Source organism: Mesocricetus auratus, unplaced genomic scaffold (genome assembly GCF_017639785.1).
Source record: "Mesocricetus auratus isolate SY011 unplaced genomic scaffold, BCM_Maur_2.0 Super-Scaffold_100003, whole genome shotgun sequence".
Lineage (NCBI taxonomy): Eukaryota > Metazoa > Chordata > Mammalia > Rodentia > Cricetidae > Mesocricetus > Mesocricetus auratus.
This window is the reverse complement of record NW_024429188.1, coordinates 57325844-57350297: the sequence shown is the minus strand read 5'-3', so window position 1 is coordinate 57350297 and position 24454 is coordinate 57325844. Positions and strand designations below refer to the sequence as shown.

Below are 24454 nucleotides of genomic sequence, written 5' to 3'. Positions count from 1 at the left end.
GGTATATGCCTAAGAGTGGAATTGCTGGGTTTTGTGGTAGACTGATTCCCATTTTCCTGAGGAATCTCTATACAGATTTCCAAAGTGGCTGTATGGGTTGGCATTCCCACCAGCAGTGGAGGAATGTTTTCCTTTCTCCACATCCTCTCCAGCATAACGGTCATTGTTGTTTTTAAATTTAAATTGAAAAAATAATAAAAAAGAATGCTCAAAGTAGACACAACATTCTTCCCCAGGGAAGAGTACACAAATTGATTATCCAACATCAAATGATAAGCCCTGAAAATATGCATTCATGTAACATTACATATACTAAAAAGGTGTGTGTGTGTGTGTTTGTGTGTGTATGTATGTATATGCATGTAACAACAATTAACAAAAAAGAGGCCATGAATTTGAGAGAGATCAAGGATGGCATATGGGAGGATTTGAAGAGAGAAAAAGGAAGTAGAATGATGTTATTATATTCTCAAAAAATAATGAAAAAAATGAGTCAACTTGTGATAGTAAGAATTTCTACCAAGTAATATTGGCCAATGAGTACAATATAGTTTTTATATATTGTACCTAATTAATGTACACATATATAACTTTCTTTCAAATATTTTAATGTCAGAACATTTTAATGGCAAAACTTTAGATATGCAATTGTGATCCTTCCTTTTAAGAATGTCATATTCCATAACTGATTTCTCATTAAATTGTGGGTTTTAATTAAAAAAAGAGAATGGATACAAAAGCAGGACCCACCCTTCTGCTGCATACAAGAAATACACCTTAATTTCAAAGACAGACATTACCTCAGAATAAATGGTTGGTAAAAGATTTTCCATTCAAATATACCTAGGAAACAAGCAGGTGTAGTTATCCTAATATCTAACAAAATATACTTCAATCAAAAGAGACAGAGAGGGACATTCCATATTCACCACAAAGAAACTCCTTCAATATGAAGTCTCAATTCTAATCATCTATGCACCAACACATCAAACTCCACACACCAATAGTGGGAGACTTCAACACCCATCGTCACCACTGAAAAGGTCTGCCAGACAGAAACTTAACAGAGAAGTAATGTTATGTCTCAAAGAAACGTAACAGGTATTTATAAATATTCCACCAAAACACAAAAGAATATACCTTCTTTTCAGCACCTCATGGGGGCTTCTCTAAAACTGATCACATACTCAGTAACAAAACAACCTCAACAGATACAAAAAAATTGGAATAACCCCCTGTATCTTACCAGACCATCATGGCTTAAAGTTATAATTCAACAACACTAATTTCAGAAACCCTACAAACTCATGGGAAATGAACAGCACTCAACTGAATCATCAAGGAAAAAATAAAGAATTTAAGGATTTCTTAGAATTCAATGAAAAATAAAAGCACAACATTCCCAAACTTATGGAACTCTATGAAAGCAATGCTACGAAGAAAGCTCATAGTACTAAGTGCCTACATAAAGTATGTGGGGAAATATCATACTAGTGACTTATCAGCACACCTGGAAGCTGTATAGCAGAAAGAAGGAAACTCACCCAAGAGGAGTAAATGAGAGGAAACAATCAAACTGAGGGCTAAAATCAGTAAAATAGAAACAAAGAGAACAATACAAACAATCAATGAAATGAAGAGTTGGGTCTACGAGAAAATCAACAAGATAGACAAATGCTTATCCAAACTAACCAAAAGGCAGAGACATAAGATCCAAATGAACAAAATCAGAAATGAAAAAGGGGACATAACACCAGACGTTAAGGAAATCCAGAGAATCATTAGGTCATACTTTGAAAACTGCACTCTACAAAACTGGAAAAAAATTAAAGAAATGGAAAATTTTTGATATATACTATATACCAAAATAAAATGAAGACCAGATAAACAATTTAAATAGACATATAACCCCCAAGGAAATAGAAGCAGTCACCAAAAGTCTCCCAACCAAAAAAAAAAAAAAAGCCCAGTGTCAGATGATTTCAGTGCAGAATACTAACAGAATTTCAAATAAGAGATAATACCAATACTCCTCAAGTTGTTCCACACAATAGAAACAGAAGAATCATTACTAAACTCTTTACCAGGCTACAGTTACACTGATACCAAAATCACATGAAGATATAACTAAAATGGAGAATTACAGCCCAATCTCCCTCAGGAACATTGGTGCAAAATTACTCAATAAAATACTGGCTAACCAGATCCAAGAACACATCAAAAAATCATCCACTATGATCAAGTAGGCTTCTTCCTAGAGATACAGGGATGGTTCAACATGCAAAAATCTGTCAATGTAATTCACCATATAAATGCACTGAAAAAAACCCACAAGATCACTTCATTAGACACTGAAAAGCCTTCCACAAAATTCTTCAACTTTTCATAATAAAGGTCTTGGAGAGATCAGGGATATAAGGAACATACCTAAACACAATAAAGACAATATATAGCAAACCAACCGCCAACATCAAACTAATTGAGAGAAACTCCAAGTGATCCCACTAAAATCAGGAACATGACAGATCTGTCTACTCATATAGTACTCATAGTTCTAGCTAGAGCAATAAGACAACAAAGGGAGATCAAAGGTATACAAATCAGAAAGGAAAAAGTTCAAACTTTAACTATTTGTAGATGATATGATAGTGCACATAAGTGACCCCAAAAATTCTACCAGGGAACTCCTACAGCTGATAAACACCTTCAGTGATGTGGCTGGATACAACATTAACTAAAAATAATCAGTAGCTCTTCTATATAGAAATGATAAATTGTCTGAAAAAGTTATCAGAGAAACAACACCCTTTTCAATAGTTACAAATAATATGGAATATCTTGAGGTAATGGGTGAAAGACCTGAATGACAAGAAATTTATGTCTTTGAAGAAAGACATTGGAGAAGACATCAGAAAATGGAAAGATCTTCCATGCCTATGGATATGTGGGATAAACATAGTAAAAATGGCAATATTACTAAAAAGCAATCTACAGATTCAATGCAATCCCCATTAAATTCCAACATAATTCTTCACAGACCTTGAAAAAACAATACTCAACTTTATATGGAAAAACAAAAAACCCAGGATATCTAAAACAATGCTATACAAATAAAGGAACTTACAGAGGTATCACCATCCTTGATATCAAGCTCTATTACAGAGCTATGTTAATAAAAAGAGCATGGTATTATCATAAAAACAGATAAGTAGATCAATGGAATTGAACTGAAGATACTGACCACACACCTAGGGACACCTGGATTTTGACAAATAATCCAAAACTATAAAAAGGAAAAACATAAAAAGAACAAAAAAGCATCTTTAATAAATGGTGCTCCCATATCTGGATGTCAGCTTGTAGAAGAATGCAAATAGACACATATCTATCACCCTGAAAAAAAACTCAAGTCCAAATGGACCAAAGACCTCAACATAAATCCAGTTACAAGTAACTGATCAAAGAGAAAGTGGGAAGTAGCCTTAAAGGCATTGGAACAGGAGGCAACTTCCTGAATTGAACACCTTTAGTACAGACACTGACATAGACAATTAACAAATTGGTCCTCCTGAAATGGAAAAGTGTCTGTAAGGCAAATGACTCTCAGTAAGATAAAACGACAGGTTAAAATACTTGAAGTCCTAACTAGAGCAATATGAAAACAAAAGGAGATCAAGGGGATACAAATTGGAAAGGAAGAGGTCAAACTTTCACTATTTGCAGATGATATGATAGTTTACATGAGTGACCCAACAAGCTCTATCAGGGAACTCCTACAGCTGATAAATACTTTCAGCAAAGTGGCAGGAAACAAGATCAACTCAAGAAGATCAGTAGCCCTATTATATGCAGATGATAAAAGGACTGAGAAAGAAATCAGAGAAACATCACCCTTTACAATTGCCACAAACAACATGAAATACCTTGGGGGTAATGCTAACTAAACAAGTGAAAGACCTATATTGAAAGAACTTTGAGTCTTTAAAGAAAAAATATTAAAGAAGACATCAGAAAACGGCAAGATCTCCCATGCTCTTGGATAGGTAGGATCAATGTAGTAAAAATGGCAATCCTGCCAAAAACAACCTACAGATTCAATGCAATCCCCATTAAAATCCCAGCACAATTCTTCACAGACCTTGAAAGAACAATAATCAACTTTGTATGGAAAAAACCCAGGATAGTCAAAACAATCTTACTCAACAAAGCAACATCTGGAGGTATCACCATCCCTGAACTCAAGATCTATTATAGAGCTGTAGTCCTGAAAACAGCTTGGTATTGGCACAAAAATAGACAGGTAGACCAATGGAATCTAATTAAACACCCTGGTATTAACCCACACATGTATGAACATCTGATCTTCAACAAAGAAGCTAAAAATATACAATGGAAAAAAGAAAGCATCTTCAACAAATGGTGCTGGCATAACTGGATGCTGGCATGTAGAGGAATGCAGATAAATCCAAGTCTAACGCCATGCAAAAAACTTAACTCCAAATGAATCAAAGACCTCAACATAAATCCAGCCACACTGAACCTCTTAGAAGAGAAAGTGGGTGGTACTCTTGAACGAACTGGTACAGGAGACTGCTTCCTGAACATAACACCAGTAGCACAGATACTGAGGTCAACAATTAATTTCAACCTTAGTTTAGAGATATAATATATACTGGGCATGTTATTGTAAAAATCACATAAAAATACTTACTGGACTCCCATCCAACAATGTGAGATGCACTTTCACCCTGAACTCTTGGGGGAGGGTCTAGGCCCTGCCATGGATGAAATGACAGACTATGGACACCCCCATGGAGGGCCTCACCCTCCCTGGGAAATGAGGGGATACTGGAAGGGTTGGTGAGAGGGAGTGGGAGGAGGGGAGGGGAAGGGAGAGGGACCTGGAATTGACATGTGAAGCAACCTTGTTTCTAATTTAAATTTAAAATAAAAAAGAATGAGAAAAAATCTTCACCAACCCCACATCTGACAGAGGGATGATCTCCAACATATATAAAGAACTCAAGAAACCAGGTATGAAAATATCAAATAATCTACTAAAAATGGTGGTACAGAAAGAAATAGAGAATTCTTAACAGAAGAAATTCAAATTGTCAAAAGTCATTTAAGGAATTGTTCGACATCCTTAATCATCAGGCAAATGCAAATCAAAATGACTCTGAGATCCCATCTTATACCTATCTGAATGCCTAAGGTCAAAAACACTAATGACAGCTTATGTTGGAGAGTATGTGGGTAAGTAGAACACTCCTCCACTGCTAGTGGGACTGAAAACTTGCACAGCCACTTTGAAATCCATATGGCAACTTCTTAGAAATTTGGGAATCAATCTACCTCAAGACAGAACTATCGCTCTTGGGCATGCACCCTAAATATGCTCAATCATACCACAATGACACTTGCTCAACTATGTCCATAGCAGCATTATTCGTAATAGCCAGGAACTGAACACAACCTAGATGCTCCTCAACCGAAGAATGGATAAAATATGTGATACATTTCCACAATGGAGTATTATTCAGTTGCAAACATGGTATATATTCACTCTTAAGTGGGTATTAGGTATAAAGTAAAGGATAACCAGGCTATAATCCACATTTTGAGTGCAGGCAACAAGAAAGTACTAAACAAATGCATGGATTTCCCTGGAAAGGGGAAATAGAAGACATCTCCTGGGTAAATTGGAGGCTGGAAGGTGATGGGCAGTGGAAACATCAGGGATTGGGTTGGGCAAGTTGGAGGCAGGATGGAGAGGGAAGAGCAATGAAATTGATGTCTTTATGAGGGGTTAGGGAGAAACCTGGTGCCAGGGATACTCCCAGGAATCCGCAAGGATGACCCCAGCTAAGACTCCTGGCAATAGTTTGGAGGTTGACTGAAGTGTCCTTGTCGTGTAATCAGATTGGTGCCTACCCTCATTGTCATCAGAGAGCTTTCCTCTAGTAATTGATGGAAGCAGATGCAGAGAGCCACAACCAAGCACTGGGGCTAGCTCTGGGAGTCATGTTCAAGAGAGGGGAATGACCTACGCTCCTGGAATTTTACAGACTCTGGACCAACAGCTAGGGAGCCTACATGGGAATGACCTAGGCTTTCTGCATGTGTATGACAGTTATGTAGCTTGGTCTTTTGTGGGGCCACTAGCAGTGAGACCAGGACTTGCATGATCTGGCCCTTTGCAACATATTCCCTATGGTGGGATACCTCACCCAGTCTTGGCACAAGGGGAGAAGCTTGGTCCTGCCTCATCTTGATATGTCTTCTTTTGTTGACTCTTATGGGAGACCTGTCCTTTCTGAACAGAAACCAAGGAGGAGTTGATGGGACAGGGGAGTAGAAGTGATGTGGGAGGTAACAGGAGGAGAGGAGTAAGGGAAAACTTTAGTTGGGATATAAAATAAGTGAAAATTTTTAGCTAATAAAAAGTAGGGCAACTAGAGCAAATAAGAAAAGAACATGAAAAAGTTTTAAAAATCACTGGTGAGGAACATATAGGAATCATGGAACAAAATGAAAAGACTAAATCTTCTAATTACAGGTATAAAGAAGGGAGAAGAATTCCAGGTCAATTTAAACAAGATAATAGAAGAAAACTTCCCCAAACTAATGAAAGACATACCCATACAGATATAAGAGGTACACAGAAAACAGAAAAACATCCCCATGGCTTATCATAGTTAAAACATTAAATACATAAGACAAACTGCAAAAACATTAACAATAACAAACTACAAGTCACATACAATGGAAAACCCATCAGAATAAAATCTTACTTCTCTGTGGAAACACTGGAAGACAAATGAGCCTGGAGTAATGCACTCTGTGTTCTAATAGACCATGACTGCCCAACTAGACTACTGCAGTCATCAAAACTATTTGCTGTTTTGGGATATTATTTTAACTAGGCAAAGGTGTGTTACATTTGTTTATGCCGCAGAATATTATTTTAACTATGTGAAGGCATGTTACATTTGTTTCTCCTGCCTTTGAAAATAATGTAAAGATGTGTTACATTTGTGTGTGCTGCATTTGTTAACTGTGTAAAGATGTGTTTTTAGGTGAATTAAACAAAATTAATCTTGTCTCAGAGAGGGGTGATAGCAACTGGTCGAAAGGAGGTAGCAGGGAGGAGCAGGAGCTCCACGTGTTGAAGTAGTATGAAAGGGGTCACTTCCAGGACAGTAGTCAAGAGAGATAGTTAACAAGTTGCTATTGTACCACTGAGCTCATAGGTTTTCACCCTAGCCTTTGAATATCAAGTTTTATTAGAAACAATATTAAGTGGCAGCAACAGAGCCACTGTCTGGGGGAACACAATTCACCCCAGTTTACTGCCTAAACAGGGGGTCTGGTTGTAGTTTAAAGCACAGCCACTGTGAAGGTAAAACAAAATTTCCCATAGTGGAAGGAGAAAGAAACAATTTCCATGATTTAAACAGACTAAATGAATATATATCTAGCAGAGCAACCTTAAACAGGAGTCAGGAAGCAATACTTCAGGTTGAAGAGAAGAATAAGCATAGCCAAGAAAACAAGAGACTGTAGAAAGGCAACAAATGAAGCTATAATTACAGAAACACAAAATATTACTGAGATCACAAGCAGGAAACCTCCTCCAAAACACCAAAGCAAAATAAAGCAAAACAAAAAACCAAAATTAACTACATGGCTTCAATCAACTAACACCCTCCAATAACATCTTAATTGCCTCATTCTTCCAATCAAATGATATTGGCTAGCAGACTGGATTAAGAAACAAAATCTACCTCTTTGTTATTTATAAGAAACCAAAGGTAGATACCATCTTAAATTAAAAGGACAGATAAAAAACTAATCAAGTCAGATCAGAAAAATAAGCATGTGTTGCTATCTTACATATGACAAAACAGACTTCAAACCAAAACTAATCAGAAAAGATGAAGCAGATACATCATTCTAATAAAGAAAAAGTTATCCAGGAATACATGATTCCAAATGTATATGCACCAAAAATCAGGACACCTAATTTCAGAAAAAATACACTATTGGAGTTAAAGACATATATTAACAGCAACCAGTTGATAGGAGGTAATTCAATACCACATGTTCTCTAGTAGACAGATCATTTGGACAAAGAGATATATCAGAATTGAATGACTTCATACATGAAAATCAAATAGACTTAACAGATAATAACAGAATATCCTGTTCAACACTGAGGAATACACATTATACTCAGCATCCCAGGGAAGTTTCTCCTCAATAGTGCACATTCTGGGACAAAAAACATTTTTAACAAATTCATCAAAATTGATGTAAATCCTGATATCCTCTGACCATAATGCAGTAAAATTTAAAACTGGAAGCAAACCAACCTATAGTGAATATACAAACTCATGGAGATTAAAAAACTCACTACTGAATGATGAATAGGTCAATCAAAGAAGAAACTAAAAAAAATTAATTCCTGGAACTAAATGAAAATGAAATCATGCTTCCAGGGACTGGGGACTGCCACAGAGCTTCCCATCCTTGTGGGAGCCAAGCACCCCAGATGCCAGGTCTTCTCTTCCACCAAGGAGACCAGAGGACCAGCTCCTGTGGTGGGACCAAGTAAAACAGGCCCTGCATCTGGGCCTGCATTCCAGTGCCTGGGGGTTGCCTGGGGATTGACACAGAGCTTCCCATCCTGGCGGGAACCAAGCACCCCAGATCCCAAGTCTTGTCTTTCAGCAAAGGGACCAGAGGACCAGGTGGGAGACTAAGCACCTCAGATTCCTGGTCTTCTTCTCCACCCCCAGGACCAGAACTAGGAAGAGGACTAGAAGAACTACCAGAGTATTGGACTTGCATGCACCCACCGAAAGGGACCTCTGGTCCCCTAACCACCAGATCAGTAAGGGGCTATTTCTGCACCCACTAGAAGAATAGATGGGAAAGAGACAATACAAAAACACACTCAGCAACAGAAAAACAAATAAGACACTGCCAGATTCTAGAGACTCCATACCAGCAAGACTCCAACATTCCAATGCAAATGAAGCAGAAGAGAATGACCTTAAAAACAACTTCATGAAAATGATAGAGTCCCTAAAAGAGGATATAGGAAAATCCCTCGAAGAAATGGACAAAAAAACAAACAAACCAAAAAAGCAAGAAATGAAAGAAAGAACAAACCAAAACATTCATAAAATGCAAGAAATGGACAAACAACAATGGCAAGAAACAATTCAAACAGTGCAAGGGTTGAAAACTGAAATGGAGACAATAAAAGAACACAATCTGAAGAAAGGCTGGAAATAGAAAAGCTGGGGAAACAGTCAGGTACTACAGATACAAGCATTACCAACAGAATACAAGAGATGGAAGAGAGCATCTCAGGTGTTGAAGATACACTAGGAGAAATGGATTCATCAACCAAAGAAAATCTTAAGTCCAACAAATCCTTAACACAAAACATCCAGGACATATGGGACACCATGAAAAGTCCAAACCTAAGAATAATAGGTATAGAAGAAGGTGAAGAAAACCAAGTCAAAGGGGCAGAAAACATATTCAACAAAATCATAGAAGAAAACTTTCCCAACCTTAAGAAAGACATGCCAATGAAGGTACAAGAAGCTTACAGAACACCAAATAGAGTGGATCACAAGAAAAAGTACCCTCGCCACATAATAATCAAGATCCCAAATATACAGAATAAAGAAAGAATATTAAGAGCAGCTAAGGAAAAAGGCAAAGTAACATATAAAGGCAAACCTATCAGAATTACACCTGACTTCTCCATGGAAACTCTGAAAGCCAGATGGTCTTGGATAGATATTCTACCAACACTAAGAGACCCTGGGTGCCAGCTCAGACTACTATACCCAGCAAAGATCTCAATCACTATAGATGCAGAAAACAAGATATTCCATGACAAAACAATATTCAAGCAATACGTACAGAAAGTTTTGGAAGGAAAACTCCAACCCAAGGAAGTGAACTATAACCAGAAAAACATAGGCATTAGAGAATCCCATTCTGCCAACAGCCAAAAGAACAAAGGAGTGAATTCCACCACCAACAACCATTCCAAATCAAAGAAGAATGAGAAATCAATGGTGATCAATACCGCTCAACATTAATGGCCTTAACTCACCCATAAAAAGACACAGGCTAGCAGAATGGATTTGAAGACAGAACCCATCCTTCTGCTGCATACAAGAAACACACCTCACCCTCAAAGACAGAGATTACCTGAGGGTTAAAGGTTGGGAAAAGATTTTCCAATCAAATGGACCCAAGAAACAAGGAGGGGTAGCAACCCTAATATCTAATAAATTAGACTTTAAAATAAAATCAATCAAAAGAGATGAAGGGGGTCATTAGATCCTCATCACAGGCGAAATCCACCAAGATGAAGTGTCTATCCTGAACATCTATGCCCCAAATACAAAGGCATCCACGTTTGTAAAAGAAACATGACTAAAACTTAAATCACATATAAAGCCCCTCACACTTAAAGTGTGAGATTTCAACACACCACTCTCACCACTAGACAGGAATACCAGACAGAAACTCAACAAAGAAGCAAAGGGTCTAATAGGAGTAATGACCCAACTGGGATTAACATACATCTATAGAACATTCCATCCACATAAAAAAGTATATACCTTCTACCACCACATGGAACCTTCTCAAAAACCAACCACATACTTGGCAACACAGCAAACCTTAGCAGTTACAAAAAAATTGGAATAACTCCATGCATCTTATCAGACCACAATGCATTAAAATTAGAATTCAGCAACAACACAAATTGCAGAAATCCTATAGACACATGGAAATTGAATAATGCACAACTGCACCATTCCTGGGTAAAATAAGAAATAAAAAAGAAATTAAAGACTTCCTAGAATTCAATGAGAATTAAGACACAACATACCCACACATATGGGACACATTGAAAGCATTACTACAGGGGAAGTTCATAGCACTAAGTGCCCAAATGAAGAAACTGGAGAATAGTTATACTAGAGAATTAACAGCACAGCTGAAAGCTCTAGAATACAAAGAAGCAAACGCCCCCAGGAGGAGTATACACCAGGAAATAATCAAACTGAGGGACAAAATCAATAAAGTAGAAATTAGGAAAACAATACAAAGAATTAATGCAACGAAGATTGGTTCTTTGAGAAAATCAACAAGATAGACAAAACTTTGTCCAAACTTACCAAACTGCAGAACATGAAGATGCAAATTAATGAAATCAGAAACGAAAAGGGGGACGTAACAATGGACTCTGAGGAAATTAAGAGAATCACCAAGTCATACTTTGAAAACCTGTACTCCACAAAATTTGAAAATTTAAAGGAAATGGACAACTTCCTGGATAGCTACCACTTGCCAAAATTAAATGAAGAACAGATAAGCAATTTAAATAGACCTATAACCCCTATGGAAATAGAGAGAGTCATTACAAGTCTCCCAACCAAATAAGCCCAGTTCCAGATGGCCTCAGTGCAGAATTCTACCAGAAATTCAAAGAACAGCTTACACCAATTCTTCTCAAAGTATTCCACACAATAGAAGCAGAAGGGTCTTTGCCAAACTCTTTCTATGAGGCTTCAATAACATTGACCCCCAAGTCACACAGAGACACAACTAAGAAACAGAACTACAGAATAATATCCCTCATAAACATTGATGTAAAAATACTCAATAAAATACTAGCAAATCGGATCCAAGAACACATCTAAACAATCATTCACCATGATCAAGTAGGTTTCATCCCAGGGATGCAGGGATGGTTCAATATACGAAAATCCATCAATGCAATCCACCATATAAACAAGCTGAAAAGCAAAAATCACATGATCATCTCACTAGATGCTGAAAAAGCCTTTGACAAAATCCAACACCCCTTCATGATAAAGCTCTTGGAGAGATCTGGGATAACAGGAACATACCTAACATAATAAAAGCTGTATACAGAAAACCAACAGGAAACATCAAAATAAACTGACAGAAATTCAATGCAATTCTGCTAAAATCAGGAACAAGACAAGGCTGTCCACTCTCTCCATACCTTTTCAATATTGTACTTGAAGTTCTAGCCAGAGCTATACGACAACAAAAGGAGATCAAGGGGATACAAATTGGAAAGGAAGAGGTCAAACTTTCACTATTTGAGATGATGTGATAGTTTACATCAATGACCCAAAAACTCTACCAGGGAACTCTTACAGCTGATTATCACCATTTCAGCAAAGTGGAAGGCTACAAGATCAACTCAAGAATATCAGTAGCCCTTCTATATACAAATGATAAAAGGGCTGAGAAAGAAATCAGAGAAAAATCACACTTTACAATTGCCACAAACAACATGAAATACAATGGGGTAACGCTAACCAAACAAGCTAAAGACCTGTATCAAAGAACTTTGAATCTTTAAAGAAAGAAATTAAAGAAGGCCTCAGAAAATGGGAAGATCCCCCATGCTCTTGGATAGGTAGGATCAATGTAGTAAAAATGGCAATCCTGCCAAAAGCAATCTACAGATTCAGTGCAATCCCCACTAAAATACCAGCACAATTCTTCACAGACCTTGAAAGAACAATAATCAATTTTGTATGGAAAAACAAAAGACCCGGGATATCCAATACAACACTGTTCAACAAGGCATCATCTAGAGGCATCACCATCCCTGACTTAAGCTCTATTACAGAGCTATAATCCTGAAAACAGCTTGGTATTGGTACAAAAATAGACAGGTAGATCAATGGAATCGAAGTGAAAACCCTGATGGCTAAAATCAAAAACACCAACGACAATTTATGCTGGAGAGAATGTGGTGAAAGGAGAATACTCCTCCATTGCTGGTGAGAGTGCCAAGTTGATCAACCACATTGGAAATCAGTATGGAGATTCCTCAGAAAAATGGGAATAAACATACCACAAGATCCAGCAACTCCACTCTTAGGCATATATCCAAAAGATGCACATTCATACAACAAGGATGTCTGTTCCACTATGTTCATAGCAGCATAATTTGTAATAGCCAGAACTTGGAAGCAACCTAGATGCCCCTCAACCGAAGAGTGGATAGAGAAAATGTGGGACATTTACACAATGGAGTACTATTCAGCAGAAAAAACAATGGAATCCTGAAATTTGCAGGCAAATGGATGGTACTAGAAGAAACCATCCTGAGTGAGGTAACCCAGTCACAAAAAGAGGAACATGGCATGTACTCTCTCATATATAGATTTTAGACCTAGGTCTGGGGAATGTCAGCCTCCATTCCCATGGCCAGAGATTCTGGGAAACAGAACCTTCATTCAGTGGCTGATGGAAAAAGAGGCAGACTCTCATGGCTAAGCACTGAGCTCAACTCAAGATATCCAGTGACAGACAGGGAGGACTGATGAGCAAAGGGGTTAAGACTGGGCCGGTTTAACCCCCAGAAACAGCTAACCTGACAAGAGTTAGCTCTTGAAATCAGGCTGATGCCTGGGAATCCAGCATGGGACTGATCAAGACCCCCTGAATGTGGGTATCAGTGAGGAGGCTTAGGTAATCTATTGAGCCTTGGGTAGTAGATCAGTATTTATCCCAGGTATACAAATAGACTTTGGACTCCCATACAACAATGAGAGATACACTCTCACCCTGAACTCTTGGGGGAGTGTCTTGGCCCTGCCCTGGATGAAATGACAGACTATGGACACCCCCATGGAGGGCCTCACCCTCCCTGGGAAATGAGGGGATAATGGGGGGGGTTGGTGAGTAGGAATGGGAGGAGCGGAGGGAATGGGAGACGGACCTGGAATTGACATGTGAAGCAACCTTGTTTCTAATTTAAAATTAATAAAAAAGAAAATGAAACCACAACACAAAAAACCTCTGGGACATAATAAAGACAATCCTATGAGGAAAAAAATTCTACCTCTAAAAATCTACATTAAAAAAACAAGAAAGTATACAAATAAATGTCTTAATGATTCAACTAAAGAATATCGAAAACCAAAAACAAGCAAACTACAAATCTAGAATAAAACTCAACAGAAACTAAAGATAACGACACAAAACAATACAAAGAATCAAAGAACAGACAGACCCTGGCCCAACTAACCAAAAAGAAATGGGCCAATCAATAGAATCCAAAATAAAAAGAGAAACATTACAACAGACACCAAAGAAATCTGTAATATTAAAAAAGTAATGTTTTATAAAATTGTACTCTATTAAACTAGAAAATGTGAAAGAAATGGATGGCTTTAGATTCATCCAAGTCACTAAAAACAAATAAAGTAGAAATTAACAACCTAAACCGAACCAGAAAAACTAAGGAGCTTAAAGAAAAAAACAAAAACCTCAGACACAGATGGATTCACAGTAGAATTCTACCAACTTTAATGGAAAATCTAAATCCGTTCTTCATTAATTAAAAAATACAGATGATGTATCTCAGCTTTCCCTCACCCTAACCCCAGTTTCATGCCCTGCTTCTTGCTGTGTCCCAGCCCCCCGAAGGGCAGAGACTCCCTAATCTACCAGGGCCTAAAAGACTGGAAAATGTCTAGGTAGGCTGCCTGCCCACCAAACTTCCTCACTCTTTCCGCCTCTGCTACCCTATCCCCAGTCCCCCACTTTCTTAGTGGCCATATACCAATCCCCAACGGGACTGAGACTCTTTGCCACAGCAGAGACCAGCCTACACTCTATAACAGAGACTTTTAACACTGAGAGAAGTCCAGGTGGGCTGACCTACTCTCCAAAATTTCTACACACTTACTATCTCTGCATACCTCCACCCTACTCCCAGTCCCTTTCCCTTCTACTTGCACACCAGACTCCAACAGGGGCAGAGACTCTCTGTTCTATCACAGACTAAGCACACTGGAAGAAGTCCACTTAGGCAGCCTGCCCACCAAACTCACCCACTTTCTCGGTGTCTGTTTACCCTATTCCCAGTCTCCTACCATGCTAGTTGTCACATTTCAACCTCCACCTGGGGCAGAACTCCTCTGATCTACCAGAGACCAGCCTGTCCGTGAAAAGTCCAGCCACCAACTGGGGTATAGACTCCCTGCTCTACCAGACACCACACAGACCAGAGAAGTCCAGGTAGCCTACTTGCCTGACAAACTCCTCCACTATCTCACTATTTTGCTGTCCTCCCACCATACTCACAAGTCCCACACCCTCTTAGTGGCCATACCACAGCCTCTAACTGGGGAAGAGACTCCCTACTCTACTACAGACCGAGCAGACTAGAACTCCATGTAGGCTGTCTGCCCACAAAACTCCTTCAGTCTCTCACTATTTTGGCACCCCACATACCATTGTAAGTTCTGTGCCCTTCTAGTTGCCATACCCCAGCCTGCAACTGGGATGTAGACTAACCCCTTTACCAGAGACCAAACTGAGAGAAGCCCAGGCCACACAGACTATAAGACCAGAGAAGAAACAGAAATAAAAGAAGAAAATACCCATCTAATAAAGATGAACTCAGAAATTGGTACCTAGATTTTAATTACCTCAAACAGAACTGCATAGAGGCCAACATAAGAACACAAGAAACAACAGCCAAGGCAATATGAATCTTGGCACTAGAACCCAGGTATCATACTACAAAAGCCTTGAATATTCCAACAAATCAGAAACAGAAGTAAAAGACCTTAAACCAACTTCATGAAGATGATTGAGGTTTGTATATGGGAAACCCACAGCCAACACCCGAAATGGAGAAAACTCAAAACAATCCCATTGAAATCAGGGAGGAAACAAGGATATCAACAATCTCCATTCTTTTTCAATCGAGTGGTCAAAGAACTAGCTTGAGCAATCATGAAAGTAAATGAATAAATAAAGGCATAAAAATAGGTAAAGAGGTGTCAAACCATCCCCATCTTCAGGTGACATGATATTATACATAAGAGCCACTAAAATGTTTACCAGGAAATGTCTATATATAAGCAATATTTTCAGCAAACTGTCAAGATGAGAATCAATTGAAAAATGATACCTTTCCTGATACAACAATGACAAATACACTGAGAAAAAGATCAAGAACACTCATCCGAATATCCTCAAGAAAATAAAATATCTAGGAATAAACCCAAAAAAGGAATTAAAAAATGTCTGAAGAGAAGTTGACAAAGACAGTAGAAAATAAAAAGACATCCCCATGCTCACAAATGGTAGAATTAACATTATGAAAATGACTATTATTATATGAGCTATTCAGACTCAATACAATTCAATAAAAACTCCTTATCGAATTCTTCACAGAAATAGAAAAAAATCTACTCTAATATTCATTTGGAACTAAAAGACTCCAGATAGCCAAAGCAATCACGAATAAAAGAACAATGCTGGAGGGATTACCATTCCAGATTTTAAGATATATCACAGTATTATATAGTAATAAAAACCAACATTGTACTGGCACAAAACCAGGCATGTAGACAAATAGAAGAAAATTGAGTAATTATCACTATTGCCATCTAATATCTGACAAAGCTAAGAGAAACATACACTGGAGAAAAGATAGTTTCATCAACAAAGTGATGTTGTGAAAACTGAATGTCCGCATGATCCCCCTCAACAACAATTAACTCAAAATGACTCAAAGATCTCAATGTTCACTTGAAACTGTTAGAAAAAAAAGAGTCAGCAAGTACCAGACAACGTACAAGTGAAGAAATAGCTTTCTGAGGACTCCATTCACCCAGGAATTGAGGCTAATAAGTGACAAGCAGGAACTAATAAAACTAAAAGCCTTCTGATCAGCTAAGGAAACAATCAAGAGTGAAGAGGAGAATCTTTGTCAGCTATACATCTGATAAAAGATTACCATCCAAGATACAAAAAGAATTCAGAAAGAGACTCATAAAACCTTATGACCCATTTAATAAATGGGCTACGTATGTAAACAGAGTTCTCAAAATAAAGAAAAATTGCTAAGAAATATCTCAAAAATATTCATCATCCTTAGCACTTAGATTAAATGAAAATCAAAACAGTTTTGAGATTCTATCTTATCTCAGTTAGAATGGCTAAAGGCAACAAAATAGATGCTGCATAGGATACAAGGAAAAGAAAGATATCATTTACTGTTGGCAGGACTGCAAACTGGTAGAGCCACTCTGCAAATATATAATTATCCAAAAGCTATAAATAATAGACCATATGAACCTGCTATACTGCTTCTTGGCAAATGCCCAAAGGAATTGACCAACCTACTCCAGATATTTATTTACTAATTGTTCACTGTTGCTCTGTTCACAATAGTGAATCAATGTAATCAATCTAGATGCTCTGCATATGGAAAATAAATAATGATAATATTGTCCCGATACTCTATGGAATGGTATTCAGCAGTAAGAAAACAATAATGAAAATTTCAGATTACTGGATGGAAATATAAAATATATTGAATGAGGTAACCCAGATCCAGACAAATAAATACCAAATATTTTCTCTTATCTATGCACCTAGTTCCAAATCTTCACATGTGAGTACATAACCTGGGGCAATTTCAGAAACCAGGAAACCACGTAAAAAAGGACAAAAGGGGACCATGGAAAGGATGTTAGCTTCTTATGCCACATAATTCCTATACAGTGACAATTTTGTTGGTTTATTTTACAGAATGAATAGTATCTTCAAGGAGACCAAGTTGAGTGACTCTGAAAACTTGCTTTGTACAATTTGCTGAATTTTTAAAATCTATATATTCAAAGTGTGCTTTGCCATTAAAAACTAGAAGAAACATCATTTTCATAGAAATTTGCCATTGAATGAGATGAATTAAAAAGAATATTATCTGTTTATATGTTATGATTATTCAGAAAAGGCTTAAATATCAATGAATGTATATCTTATGTTCAATATAAACACGTAGTTACTTTCTTGTTTAGGTTTTTCTCATTGACATAATTAATATAAAAATAAGATGTAAAGTTCTAGAAATTAAATACATTAAAAATAAGGCATTCTTCACACTGTTATGCTTAGCTTTCTTCACCGAGGGCACTTAAAATTCTGGTCATATGCTAGATAAATTTGGAACATAAGTTTCATTTACATTTTTATTTTTATTTTTAAAATTATGTTTATTTATAATTTGTATGTATGTGTGTGTCTGAACATGTGCAGAGATCAAAGGACAAATTACAGGAGATGGTTCTTTCCTTCCATCATGTAGGTCTCAGGGATCCAACTTAGGTCTTCAGGAGTGACAGTAGGCACCTTTAGCTGCTGAGAAACCTTGCAGGGCCAAGGATATCATTTTTAGATGTTACTAATGATTCTAAATCTTAAGTCAAATGTATCTGTCTTCTCAGGCACACACAATATTCTTTGATTTGTATTTTTTGATTAACCATACTACCAACATCATTCACATTAGAAAACTTAGTAGTTCTATTAAGTATTTCCTTCTTTCCTCCTACATTAAATTATTCAGCAATTTTAAGTCATTTTTATTTTAATATCTCAAGTACCCTTTCCCTCTTCTCCATTTGTACTGCCTACTGGCTTATTGCAAGACCATTTGAGTTAAAGTTTAGAAGGGAGACAGGCCTTTCTAGTCCCCTTAATTCTGTTTCCTCTCCATCCTCCATACGACTAATAAACTGATTTCTTTGCAGCTCAGTCAGATCATATTATTACCCTGCTTTAAGTTATTAAGTATTACCTGTTTTCTGAGAGAAATCTTACTTTTCTATTATAGTGAACAAGGGTCTTGCATCTGTTCCCTGTGAGTTACTATAACCACCTCATCTACACCATGAACTCTATATATGCTAAACTGTTGGTAGTTCACTAAATATACTAACATCTATATTGGATGACCTATAACTAAAAGTCAAGGATGAAGTCAATCCATATTGTTTATATGAGACTTATGAAGCAGGTAATTATTATGTTGAGGGAATATATGAAAGTGAACATTTTGTGTGTATGTGTGTGTATGTAAAACAAGCGAGGCATGGAAAAATTTAGGAAACTTTGCTAGCTGGAGAGACACTCAAATTTAATGGATAGGAGAGTGCACAGTATATTCACTGTATCTTATATAAAAGTTTGTCAAATTAGCTTGACTTGATTGCCTAAGTATATAGTGTACCTGGAAATCAACAGTCCAAAGGAGGTGTTTAAGTATGCCTAGAAACATAGCTCTGCCTTCTAACTGAAAAGGAAATAAATGTTCCTTTATTTTAATTATTTTTCAGCTATCTTGTTAAGTCCTATACAATCTGTTGCTTCTTTCAGAAAGATCCATATATAGCTTCACTTGAATGAGATAAATAGAAAGTTAAACAAACTCTGCACAATACTGATGAGTCTTAACTATTTTAATTTTGAACTCCATATTCACAAGACAGCAACAACAACAATTAAGATTAACAATAAAATGTAGATTCAGTATGGGTTCTTTTAAATCTCGAATGGTCACCAAAATACTAAGTAAAATGTGTCTTAAAATTTGCAAATGGTAAAGTTATGCTCTTGAGAATACAGATAATACAGCGAAGAATTTCTGGCTGAAAAGCATGTCTGCATTTTTAATATTTAACAATAAAATTAAGAGGGGAATATAGTGTGTCCTTTTCCTAATTCCAGAGTCTGCCACATGTAAGTAATATGGATGGGGCAAATGCCACATGGAACTTTGAAATATCTGTGGCCACAATAGACAATAAAAGCATGGACATATAATGGGGAGAATAAGAATAAACATAAAATAAACATTTTTCAGGGATCTCTGTAGTTCTTTTTGAAGTTATTTGCTCATATCCTCAGAACCTTCTTGGTTGTGCTTTTGTCTTTTCCATCTCAAGGTATTATTTTCATTAATCTGCTACCTGTTTGGAGGCTGAGCTGCAACAACAGGATAAAAAGAAACTAGGGAGTTATAAATGATAATAAAAGAAAAAATATTTCTTCTTAAAGTACTTTAAATAGTTTATTTAATAGAAAAGAATGGATATTGTGACCCTAGAAAAGTTCAAGTCCTTACCCAAGAAACTGCTATGATTACCTTATAATAATAGGGATAATACTGTTTTTTTAAATACTAAGATAGGACAATAGTGATGTTTAATTTCTAACCTACATGTATATATTTGGTCAATGCTATGTTTACCATATTTGACTGCTACAATGGAATGTTTTATCTAATTATACAAATTATCTCTATATGTTTAATTACATGCTATCTTATTTTATAGCTATGTAATCATGGAAACATTACTTGACTATTCTATTCTTCTAGTTCTTCATCTTGAATAAGGATAATGTAACTGCATAGAATTTTATTTTGTATTGTTAAGTGCTTGAATAATGTCAAATTTTACCCATCTTCTAATTTCATCATTTATTTCTCCACCTTCTGTTATGTAACTTCACATACTATTTACAATTTGAATTGAATACTTTGAATAAATTAAATATTGAAGTTTTCTGAATTTTTGCTTACTACTCTCATAATTAACAAACGTAGTAACATTTTCTGGTTGAGAATATTATATTATTATCTATAAATTGTCATTTTAGACCTAGAACAATTTTTCTTTCTTCAATGTCAATTACTGTGCATTTTGTTTAGGTGTTACCAGTTTCTTTTGGTACTACAAAATTTACTATATGAAAAATGCAGCTCTGACGCTATAATAAAGAGAGAGCTAGATGAGAAACCCTGAAGAATCAGGGCAATTATGATTCTGAATTTCTTACAGAAATATCACTCATTTATTCCCCTATACGCAGGAGCATTAACCCAGGTAACCCTTACTTGGAACTTAGGACAACTGGTTCACTTTGGGTTCCTCACCTATATTTTGTAGGTTTGTATTTGTCTCAGAAAAGCACACATCACATAAATACAGAGAAAAGTTTAAAACAAAATTCAAGTTTATTTTTCATTTTTGAGACAATTTCAATATGGAGCTTTTGTTATTCTATCTAGAACTTGCTATGTAGTTGAGGCCATGCTGAACTCACAGAGCTCTGCTTGTTTCTGCCTCTGGAGTGTTGGAATTAAAGGCATGTGCCACAACCACTAGCAAAATATTTACCTTTTATAAGGTTAATGGTGATTTTTCTCACAAATTATCCAGAGAACAACTGAAATATTTACATTAGTAGTGGCTCTCTTTCTGTTTTCTTTTCCTTTCTTTTACTGCTCAATTTCTTTCATCTCAGAATTCTTGAAGAGAATACTTTAGTTATACTCAAGGCCTTTTACTATACCAAAATGAGAATACAATTCAGTTTAATATATCTTAGTTGAACATTTTCAAGTCCCCATCTTAGTTATAGGTGTAGTTAAATGGCAGATGTCTTGTCTAACATAATAATGGCCCTGGTTCAATAACTCAAATCTATAAAAATATGAAAGATAAAAATCATATCTGACAAGTAATATAACATTAAGAGACCATCAAGCACTTAGTAAATGGAAAATATTAAATTGTTATATCAAATAGCTACTTTATGGTAATCTCGGATACACTGATGGTGCTCTTAGTAAAGAAGTTTAACAATTAACAGACCTTGAGCAAGTTGCCTTTATCTTTGAACAGGAGGTCTTTCGTGGTATCTCAGACTGAAAATTTCTAAGAAACACATCTTGCACTGAAAGAAAATATAGCATACTCATAAAAAGCTAGGAGTGGACAAATTGATTATCACTATGTAGATACACTGAGGGGCATTTATTTTTAGAGGGACAGTATATTCTGCGAACTATGTGGGCATTTAGCATTTCTTTTAAGTACTATTAACCAAACTTTTAAAACTTATTAATGTCTCTTTGTTGTGAAATATTAATTGAAGATGTGTTACATTTGTTTTTGCTGTGGAACACTTGTTTAATAATGCAAATATGTGTTACATTCTTTTATGTTGTACTTGTTTTACTCTGTGAAGCTGTGTTACTTTGCCTGCCCAAAACACCTGATTGGTATAATAGAGAGCTGAATGGCCAATAGCTAGGCAGGAGAGAGGATAAGTCGGGCTGGCAGGCAGAGAGAATAAGTACAAGGAGAAATCTGGGAAGAGGATCAAGGAGAGAGAAAAGGATTAGAGGAGGAGTTCAGGGGCCAACCACTCAGCTACACAGCAAGTCACAGAGTAAGAAGAAAGGTATATACAACAGGGAAATATAAAAGCTCAGAGGTGAAAGGTAAATGAAATAATTTAGGAAAAGCTGTCTACAAACAAGCCAAGGTAAGAGTGGACATTCACACAACTCAGAATAAGTCTCCTTACATGAATTTTATTTGGGAACTGAGTTGTAGGTCTCCCAAAGAGCTAAAAGAGTAAAAAAAAACAAAATAAAGCAAAAAATAACATTTTGGAATGCCAACATGAGGTTTCAATATCTCTAGGGCCTGAGAAATCTGGGGAAAATCAAACACATAATGCTACTTTAAGAAACTCTGCCTTAAAACAGAACACTTAAACAGTCTTTCACATGCTATACAGGAACCAAAGAAAACTAAGTTTAAAAAAATGCTGCCTGCCACAGTGCTGGGCAATGGAATTCCATAGCTGGGGGTGTTGCATGCAGTTCCTGGCCAAAGGCACCTCTGAGCAGGCTGAGAACTTTAGGCTTGGCTTTCACAGGTTCAGAAGTGAGCAGAGCTAACCTCTAAAGCTATGCTGAGGTTCTAGTCATGCTGCTTATCAGCTTAAATTCTCATGGACTAAAAAAACAAGACTAGATATATACAGTAAGAAAGATCCAGACGGAAAAAACTCTAAACAGGTTATAATGTTTTTAACAATGTGCATAGGCCTAAAAAATAAAATGGATAAAGACAGTCTTAACGAGTTTAAAATAATAAAGTCTTTAAAGAAAGAAGTAAAATAATATAAAAAGAACAAGCTACATAGAGATGGGAAATACTCAGGGAGTCTGAATCCTGTGTGTTACTGTGCTGATTTTGAATTTTTTGACTGATGATAAGCAAAGGGCAGCTGCTAAAAGACCTGGAATTGAAAGAAGACTATTGAAATAAACTGGCCTGAATACTTTAGGGATGCCTTAACTTTAAGATGGAAGTAAACAATGTATTTGTAAAGTAGAACTTAAAAGATATATTGCATTGGAGAAGAGGTTTTGTTTTTGTTCTCACAAGAAACAAAAGATTGTGGATTCCTTAAGGATTGATGTGGATCACATTTGATTAGGAGAGAGAGGTTATAACTGGTCTTCCAAGGACTTAGTTATTATCTCAAATTTTCAGGGACTCCTAAAGATGCCTTCTCACAAAGACGACTGGAAGCAGTCTAGAACACAATGCCCACATTCCCAAGAGATGGGGTGGGTGGTCGTTGGTTATTTGATGGGTTATGGATGTTTGTTACCATTTAAGGGAATACAGCAATATAGGATAAAAAAACAACTATTAATCTCAGATATTTTGCTTTGGCATGGAATTTTGAATATTTATATAAATTTAGTTATTGTGTTATACTATATATGTTTTTACTCTGGTTTGGGGTATTGGGCTTATGCAGCTCATTTAAAATGCAATGTATAATTAAGAGATGAAGTTAGTAGTTAATATATAATAATTAAACTTGTAGTCATATTAGGTATGTTTTCAAGGTTAAACAGCTATATTTTAGACAGCTGATCTTCAAACACTTAAAAAAACCTTATAAAATAGGTCTTTAACAAAGTTTTCTAAACCTAAGGTTTTTCATGTCAATGAAAACACATCTGCTCATGGCAGCACCAATTTACTTCATAAAAGGATGATGAACATCAAATATAATCCATATGAAGTTTGCTTTCAATGGAGGTAAAACTAGACATTTGAGCAAGAAACTGCTCTTGCCTGGACTGCTTGACAGTATGCTGCACAGAATGCACATTCAGGACCCATAGGAAAGTGACTGGTGAACTTTGCCAGTCCTTCAAAATTTATGCTTCATAGAATAGAAGAGTTTGTCTAATATTCTAGGCCGGTAGGCTGAAGATGACTGCCCCAATATTGCAGAGGAACTTTGCTTGACTGTCCAGGCAGCCAAATGTCTCTGTTGTTAGGTAATATTATATCCTTCTGTGGTCTTTGATGGAGTTGAAGACTAGATAGTTATAACTGCAGTTTTCCTTAGTTATGACACAAAGTAAATTAGGTATAAAACTTTGAATTTATGAAGATAGATAATGGATTATTTTCTATGAATTTGCTAAATACAAATGAACTGAACATTGTAAATGTAATTCTTACTTGATAAGTGTTTTTGTTGTATATAGTTTTAGTATGTTAAAGTTAAAACCTTTCATGTTAATTTAAACAAAGAGGGAGAATGTGGAATATTAGTTGAAGATGTGTTACATTCATTTATGTTATGGATATTTGTTTAGTGATGCAAAGATGTGTTGCACTCTTTTATATTGCTGTTGTTTAACTCTGTGAAGTTGTGTTACTTTTCCTGCCCAAAA

The 24454-nt window shown here is 36.4% G+C and overlaps 1 protein-coding gene across 6 annotated transcripts in view; it reads right to left on the bottom strand.

Annotated features, from left to right (window-relative positions):
• The window catches only part of LOC101831433, a 317754-nt gene that overhangs the window by 116981 nt on the left and 176319 nt on the right, over nucleotides 1-24454 (bottom strand). The window contains exons 14-15 of one of the 6 annotated variants that reach the window (XM_040744344.1): nucleotides 21549-21630; nucleotides 19383-19875 (exon numbers count right to left, since the gene is read on the bottom strand). The exons of the other annotated variants lie outside the window; for them this stretch is intronic. Coding sequence (XP_040600278.1) covers nucleotides 21565-21630 — 66 coding nt within the window. The 3' untranslated portion in view covers nucleotides 19383-19875; nucleotides 21549-21564. Of the gene's footprint in view, nucleotides 1-19382; nucleotides 19876-21548; nucleotides 21631-24454 lie in introns of those variants that run through there. 6 annotated transcript variants of the gene reach the window in all.